Here is an 8379-nt window from a genome sequence, read left to right on the forward strand (position 1 = left end):
GAGCCTGCGTTGCCCTGGTAATATTAACAAAAGCTTGAATATATCCGCCTGAAACATTTCCTGCTCTGCTCTGATGACGACCAGAAAATGCTGCTGAATTTGTTGCCCGTTTCCCGCTTCCCCGCTTGCAACTCGGCCGACTCCGATGTTTTGAAGCCCTTTCTAAATATAGCCACGTCTGCTTCGGGATGTCGCCGAGTGGGACCGACTGACCGGTCGGCCACTCTCGGCTGTCTGCGAGCCTTACGTCAGCGGCAAGGGATCCTGTGTGCCGAGACCATGAGGAGCTCAACGTGACGGGCTGATTTAATCAACACAGCGGCGGCTTTGAAAAAAAAAAAAAAAGGAGGGGGAAAAAAAAAACACGCAGCTATAACAAACTGCAGCCAGCGTGTCACCCTGCCGCAGGTGCACGTGCCAAGCAACAATCGGGTACGGTATGAAATTTCACGCGTGACATTTTGGCCGCCTCCAGAAAGTCCAAAGTGATTTATGTTGTAGCCACCATAAAATTAAAATACGTTCCAGTCTCATGGAAGAACGTTCTGTCAATAAAATGATTTATTTTTTTACATCCTATTTGATTTAAAAAAAAAAAAAAAAAGTTATCAAAATATTCTTTTGTGCTTACTATGTTTAACGCAGACTGCGTTTTTTTCGTAACAACAAAGCGACTAAAGTTATATTTTGCTTACTGTCCCCGTTTCTGTTGTAACAACAAGCTCACGAGCCTGTTGCCACGCTAATACTGGCGCTATTTTTTCTATAATAACCAGCTGTTCTTTAGGTAGCTGTGCATCTGGTGAGGCTGCGTTGGTTTTATGTCTGAACGTGTAACATAAACAGCGGAATATCCGCAGTTTTGGGGGTAATATTTCACCTCATGTCGGCGGGGGAAACTGTTGCTCCACTTTCTGTTGATGTAAACACGCTGAGGCTCTGACAAAAAAAAAAAAAAAGAAAAACCCAGGAGGAGCGTGGAGCTCCACGGGACTCAGCCCGGAGTACTACGGCAAGAGGTGGGGCTACAGCAATCCGTTTAAACATTTAATAACGGCGGAAGAGTTGCATTTTATTTTTGTGATGTACTTTTTCAAATATTTGGTTAAATTACTGGTAAACAATGTGTATTTTTTTAAGCTAAGATTACCATACTACTGACTCGTATAACCAATCTGGCTGTAAAGTTTCTGCACCTAAACGTGAGGATTTTAAGATTTCTTTAACTAATTTGATGAAATTGTATTTTGCGCCAGAAATGATGCAGTGTTGTATGGCATCCATTTTAATTTTGACTTGGAGATGAATTTCAAATGGTTATCTGAATGGCCGTTGTAAAATCTGCGTGAGCAATTCTCTCGTTATTGTTTTGTCAAAAAATAATATTTCTAACCCTGGATATAAAGATGAGCATTTATATACTTGGTAAAAAAAAAAAAAAAAAAAACAACGAGCAGTGACAGACAGAATTTATAAGCATTGCAGTATCTAGACTAGCTAATTGTCGACAATTCAACCATTATCGATACTAAGGAAACTGAGATCCATTTGCGCATCTCTTGTTTAAAATCCAAAGGTTGGTCAGACCTGAACATGATAACTCTACTCTGAAGATCATTTAATGCGAATGTTGATGATGTTAAAACATCATCCTCATCATCATCTCATCCACTTAAAAATAATAATAAAAAAAACATAATTAGACAACAGAACACTGAATATGAACTTGACAAATCTCGACTTCAGCATTCAGCACCGACTGGAGATTATTTAAGACGGTTTGTGGACCATTTTATTCGTGTAAAGACAAAAAAAATACATATGTATATTTAAAATCTCATCTGCTGCTCATGAACTCGGGTACGTTGCACCGAACTGAACATTACTGCAAACTACAAATGGGTTGATTAAATACACAAACGGCTTGCCATGCAGGGCTCCTCTCCTGGCGGCACGAAGCGGGGAGGGGGTGGAGGTTGCTGGGAGGGCGAGGAGTTGAAAGCGCCGTCCAACACGTGAGGCTCATGTGACGGAGGAGAGGCAGTTTTTTTCTCTTAGGGAGAGAAAGAGAGAGAGAGAGACGTGCCTGCAGTCACAGGGTTTATTTAACACGTAGCCACCAACCCACCCAGCTCTCACACACATCGCGCGGGGCGTGGAGCTTCCCTCCGCATACTAACGAGCCCCGACCTCAGGGTGACAGCACTCTAAACTGAGACCAGCTTCAGCAGGATCACACAGGAGGAGGCGTGCTACTGCTTTTTCTCTTTTGTTATTCTTGACTTTGTTTTTGTTTTAAGGCGCGAGCGCTTTTCAGGTTTTGCTTTTTCGCTCGTCAATAAAGCGACATGGAGCGGATTACAAGTGCGCAACCACCTCCTTATGTTCCGAAACACGCACCAATGGACATACCTGACATGCGCCGGTAAATATGCGATGCGTTTTCGAAACCTGAGCCTTCTGTTGTTCTCTGTGAAACCCTTAAATCTCAAATGTAATTTTTTTTTATTCCTTTCCTTTTGCAGACTAGAGTATCCTATTTATATGTGCAAAAGCAGGAGGGGTGTGAAGGGCAGAGATGAATGCAAGGTAAATTTCAGTTCAAAATGAAAAAAATAAATAAATAAAAAAATCCTTCATTTATTTAGTTTGATTTCCGGGTCTTAAATATTACTGACAGCATTTTAACTTTGTCCAGGAGACTTACAAGTTGCCACACAGACTGATCGAAAAGAAGAGACGGGACAGAATAAATGAATGCATTGCCCAGTTGAAGGACCTGTTGCCAGAACATCTTAAGCTTACAGTGAGTAATGTGTTGTTTTAGCCCGAGAGACTGAAATCCTATTGATTGCATCAAATGTTGGCTTTAATTTTATTTTATTTTATTTTATTTTTTTTGAAAAGCTATAGAAAAAATACATGAGCTACATTTAAAAATGACATGTTTAACAAATTTAAAAACAGTTTAAATTCCCGATTAGCATGTTGTAGAGTTTAAGATTTAATCTTGTAAGGAGTTATCCTTGTGTGCATAGTTTGCGTAGTTTCCCCCGGTGTTGGCCGCTGGCCCTCTGTTCAGCTGCAGAATGTGTTACATAAGGAAGATCAACATGCTTATCGAAGGTCTTCCTGTTTTAGACGCTGGGTCACCTGGAGAAAGCCGTGGTGCTGGAACTCACACTGAAGCATGTGAAAACTCTGAGCGCCGTGCTGGAGCAACAGCAGCAGAAAATAATGGCGCTCCAGAAAGACCTGCAGATCGGTAAGTTGGATTTCTAATGGCCATGCCTTCAGTTGGGATCATTAACAAATGGTTTTTCTTTGAGAATTTGAAGGACAAGTGTGTTTTTTAAAAGCTAAAGTCTTAAAGAAATTGAGTTTCATTTTGATTGTGTTCATTCAGGTGATAACGTGGGAGACGGTGCCGAGACCAGCGAGGAGATGTTCCGCTCTGGCTTTCACCTCTGTGCCAGAGAAGTCCTCCATTACCTGGCGAGTCAAGAGACCACCAGGGATCTGACCCCCTCACACGTCATCAGTCACATCCAGAAGGTGGCGGCTGAAGTTCTCCACAACGGAAGCAGCCCTCAACCCGACAGGTCCTCCGCCCGAGAGTCTGATGAGGCAAAGAGGCCAGTCGGGGAGCCGTCGGCGTCGCCCGAGGCCCCGGCTAGGAACTGCGTCCCGGTCATCCAACGGACTTTCCACCACGGGACGGGGGAGCAGAGTGGCAGCGATACGGACACTGACAGCGGCTACGGGGGAGAACACGACAAGCCTAAAGCCCAGTGGTCGGAAAACGAGAGGGAGGGCGAGACAAAGCCTCCCGCGTCGGAGCGGATGGTCGGTGTCGTCAAGCAGGAGGGCGACCAGCCCCGGGCAAAGAGGTTAAGAGTGGACTCGGAGGATGAGATGCTCTCCTTTCACCCAGCGGGAGCTCCGGGCAGTTATGTAAACGTCTCCCCCAACCAGCCCCCTTTTTGCCTCCCCTTCTACCTCATCCCCCCATCGACGGCGGCAGCTGCAGCATACCTCCCGATGCTGGAAAAATGCTGGTACCCCGGCGGCATGCCCATCATGTACCCGGGCCTGCCCTCGGAGCCGTTGCCCTCGTCTTTGTTGATGTCTCCGAGGGCGGGGTCTCCGGTGGCCCACCGCATCCCAATGGATTCCCCCACTCTCCACAAAGCTTTAAGGCAGGTCTCTCCTTTGAACTTGGAAGCCAAAGACTGAGCAGATGGTTCACCTATCAGCTTTGCCCCACTGAATGTTGAACCATAGGGTACAGTGTTGACCCTCCTTGGAAACTCGGCCCCTCAGAGCAGAACCCTTTAAGGTCAACATTGTCAGACATTGACCCTCGGACTATTTTTGAGGCTCATATTAAAGACTCTGTACAACCCCTTCAACACTGTGAAGACGGCCATCTTAAAGAGCGCACAAGAGATTTCAAAGGTTTATACTTTTTTTTTGACTCCAGAAATGATGAATGTCAGAGGAAACCCCAGAATGTACGCCATATTCCTCCTTTTATTTCTTGTCCCAAATCAATTTGGACCTGTGTTGTTATTCACCACCCCTGTAATGAATGTAAGGATGTATAAAGAAGAAAATAATAATAAAATCTCCTGTGAATGCTGCTGTAGATCGGCAAATGTCAGGTTCTACCCTCAGTGTTTGCCACCCCCAGGGACAGCAACAAGCCATTTTAACAAAAAAAAAAAAGAAAAACACCCAGCATGTCTGGGTCCTGACCTCCCAGATCCAACTTCTCTCACGTCTGTTTGTGCCGCCACTGAAAACGAATGCAGGAATTCATGAAGTACAGAGAATTCAGGGTGTTGACCCGCCGTAGCCTGTACCAGGTGCATCACCTAATCTGTGACTCACGGCTATTTTTATTTGATTACTTTTTTTCTTTCTTTTTTTTTTTTTTTATCGCATCCAGATGGAGCTCCTGTGAAGTAACGTTTTGGTTTTGCTTTTCTCTTTGTACATCTCTATTTTTGATACAAGACCCGCAGAGTGGGGTTTTTTTTGTGTGTGTGTGTGTGTGCGCGCGTGCGGGTGTGTGTAGCTGTCGCAGGAAGGATGAGGCAGCAAGTTTGTAGACGTGCATCTGAAGCTCCTGTTCCCGCCTTCTTCACTCGTTTAACCCAAACACCACGATGACTGGAGTTGCAAACAAATTCGATGCTTGTCTTTAGCGAGAGAGCTTGAATGTAAAGTTCCCAAAAACATCTAGTTTTGTATAGAAAGAGGTACTTTAATTGGTTTTATTTTGACATTGTAACAAAAGGCTGTACATATTTTGTATATAAAGTATTATTGATATATATATATATATATATATTAAAGTAATAATAAAGCTTTTGGTCCTTCTGCGGAGTCTGTGTTTGACCGCCTGTTTGGCTTCAACGTGTTGCAGCCAGCCGCCCTGACAACTCCTCAGCACACCTCTTACATAACACTTACATAACACACAAAGCTGCACAGTCTCTGTAAATCAATAGCACGTCTTAGATTACAGGCCGGAACCTGATTCTAAAGGCTTTCGGGGGGAGGAAATGATATTACGAGTTAGTTTTACTTCTTAAAAAGCTGACTGTTGTTCATAACAGTCGCCTTTCACACTCGTAGAAAAGTGGAGACGGCCATTAGTGGGAACAAATCCTCCCTGGTTGGGGCAGCTTGATATTTAGTGATAACAAGTCTCCATTCATCTTAATCTCTTTTTCTTCTTTTTTTTGCGGTAAGCCTAGTTAAAAGTAAGCGTGGAGAATCAAAAGGTCCCTCCATCACGACGCCCCTCCCATCGCGCCTCTCTGAGATGCGTGGAAGTTTCTTCTTCTTTTCCTGATCACAACAAAAGTTTGTCCCTCGAGCTGCAGATCAGTGAGAGGATCTCAGCTGCTTTCTCTTAGTGGTGGTTCCCACAAACCAAAACATGCGACGCGAGCGCCACCATGTGGAAGTTGGGCTTCACGCTGCTTTCCCGTTGTCGAATCAGAGGACCCCGTGTGTAAAAATCGGCTTTCGACGTCCAGTGATTTGATAATGCACCTAATGAGCAAAGCCATCTTGTTTCGGACATTGTGTGTGTAAACAGGGCTCCGACGCAGTCTGAAAAAGTTTTGAAGTTGCTTTTTATCAGCGGGAAAAACAAAAATGAGATGGAAAATTTTTTTTGATCTTGCATAATCTCTACCTCCTATTTTCTAAAGCGCAAAAGTCTGTTTTCACGTTAATTTTGATTAATTTGGCACGCTTTACTTTGCTGAGCCACACCTTGATTTTAAGATTTTCACTATCACCATTTTTTATTTTTTTTTTGACTTACTGACTGAATGCAGACCAGTAATAAATGAAAAACAACTTTGCCATCTTGCTTCCTGTTTATTCTCTTGACAACTTTGAAGGGATCTGATTCTTGAATTAAATCTAAACTGCCAAATGAAGCAGTAAAGCCACTATGGCCGTCCATTTTTTTTTATACCTGCTCATATGAATTCAAATCCACAACTTTCTTGCACAAGGCAACAGAGCTACCAAACGGACCATTATCCAACCATAGTTGAATTTCCTATGTTTTATTATATATTACAAATAAAATAAAGGTTCCAATATTCACAAACTGTGCTTTGACCGACCTCCATACTTATTTAAAATATCCAAGAGTTAAAAGGTTTAGAAATGCAGCTGATCTAATTTGGTCCAGCTGTTAAAGAGCAGTAAATCTATAGCACAGACTAAAAACATGTATTCCTTTGTGTAAACTACAGATAAGACGAGAGAACTACTCAAACGGGTTTAGTGTTGATACGTTTAGCTCAGGGGTCTCAAACTCCAGGCCTCAAGGGCCACTGTCCTGCAGTTTTTACATGTGCCACAGGTACAAAACACTGGAATGAAATGGCTTAATGACCTCCTTCTTGTGTAGAGGCCTGCTAATTACCTAATTAATTTATTCAGGTGTGGTGCAGCAGAGGCACATCTAAAGGTTGCAAGGCAAGTGGCCCTCCAGGACTGGAGTTAAGAGTAACCGCTCAATGTAAAAGAAAAAAATAAATAAATAAAAAATGCTGAACCCCCCCCCCCCCCCCCCCCCACCTGACCGCCAGAACAGGCGAGTCCGGGAAAGCTTGGAATTTCAGAATGAAAATGTTCGGAGTAGCTAAAGTGGAATGAAAACTTTCTACGCTAGCTACTCGTCCAGCTAAAGTAGCTACTTTAACGTAGAGAACTCTTAGCTGCTGCACATTTTGTACAGTTTGAGCTTTATTAAGGTTTTACTTTGATGTCTTTACATTTCTACCCTCGAAACCCGTTTTCCAGCAGCTTCAGGACAATATTTTTCAACCAAATCTCACAGTGAATAATGCGATGTGGTGTTAGCCGTATGTCGTATTTAAAATTGGCTTCCAGCGAGCTAGACAGTATTGCAATCTTTTACAGCTTCCTGCTCAACATTTTTTGCTATTTCTGACATAGGTTTAAAGTTTTTGTCATTTTAGGAATCTGCAACTTGTGTCTTAACTTTCTGCTCCGTCTTTACCTTGAAATAAACCGGTGTGCTGCTTTACATGTTTGAACCTGTGATAGACCAGTGACTTGGTTAGCATCCATGCTAGTCAGACTGGACTGCAAGTGTTATCCTGTGACTACTGGCGGAATCAGTCCAATGCCTCGCAAAGGTAATTACGCCACTTGTAGGTAGCAACAGTGTTGCCGTAAAGCACATGGATGTGGAAAAGCTCAAGGTGTATGAATAAGTTTAATGAGTAAAGCTAGAGTGTGTGGAACGAGATTAAATATTGGCTTCTTCTGCCCCCAAGTGGCCGAGTGTTGCTAAAACAAAAAAGGGGGAAAAATATTCCCCTTTTTTTTGAGCCAACAATATTTAAGTAAATATTAAATATTTACTTAAGTGGACACTCAGTAGTTCAAATCCCTTTCTCAGATTTTTTTTTTCTCTTGGTGATCCGATTAGTAACTCAAATGTAATAAAATAAGACAATCTGATTAAGGTGGCAAAGCCCTGGAGTTAAAAATGAAATATTAGGCAGTTGGAGGGAAAACTCAACTGGGTTTCATGGTCTTTTAGAGGAATATGGTAGCAATAATTTGATAACAATTTGTTTCAGAATTACTGAATAACAAATTCTTCCCCCCCCCCCCCCCCCCCCCCCCCCTTCATGTGATTTATTCCGATAATTTTATAAACTATGTAAGTAGGTAAAGAGTAAAGAATGACCAAAGCATACAAAGGTTCAATAACTAGCAGGGCTTTGTCAAAGTAATAACACCCTTTTAACTTTTTATCACATTATTTAACCTATCAGAAGTTTCCCAAACCATGATATCACGACCCATTGT

The 8379-nt window shown here is 42.7% G+C and overlaps 1 protein-coding gene across 1 annotated transcript; it reads left to right on the top strand.

Annotated features, from left to right (window-relative positions):
- The first annotated feature begins 2070 nt into the window (after nucleotides 1-2070).
- Nucleotides 2071-5391, top strand: LOC102223765 (class E basic helix-loop-helix protein 40-like). The gene is made up of 5 exons (XM_005814605.3): nucleotides 2071-2425; nucleotides 2526-2589; nucleotides 2699-2806; nucleotides 3142-3265; nucleotides 3407-5391. Exons 1-5 carry the CDS (start codon nucleotides 2349-2351, stop codon nucleotides 4234-4236), a joined length of 1203 nt encoding a protein of 400 aa, XP_005814662.1. The 5' UTR covers nucleotides 2071-2348; the 3' UTR covers nucleotides 4237-5391.
- The last annotated feature ends 2988 nt before the right edge of the window (nucleotides 5392-8379 follow it).

This window comes from Xiphophorus maculatus, chromosome 20 (assembly GCF_002775205.1).
Source record: "Xiphophorus maculatus strain JP 163 A chromosome 20, X_maculatus-5.0-male, whole genome shotgun sequence".
Lineage (NCBI taxonomy): Eukaryota > Metazoa > Chordata > Actinopteri > Cyprinodontiformes > Poeciliidae > Xiphophorus > Xiphophorus maculatus.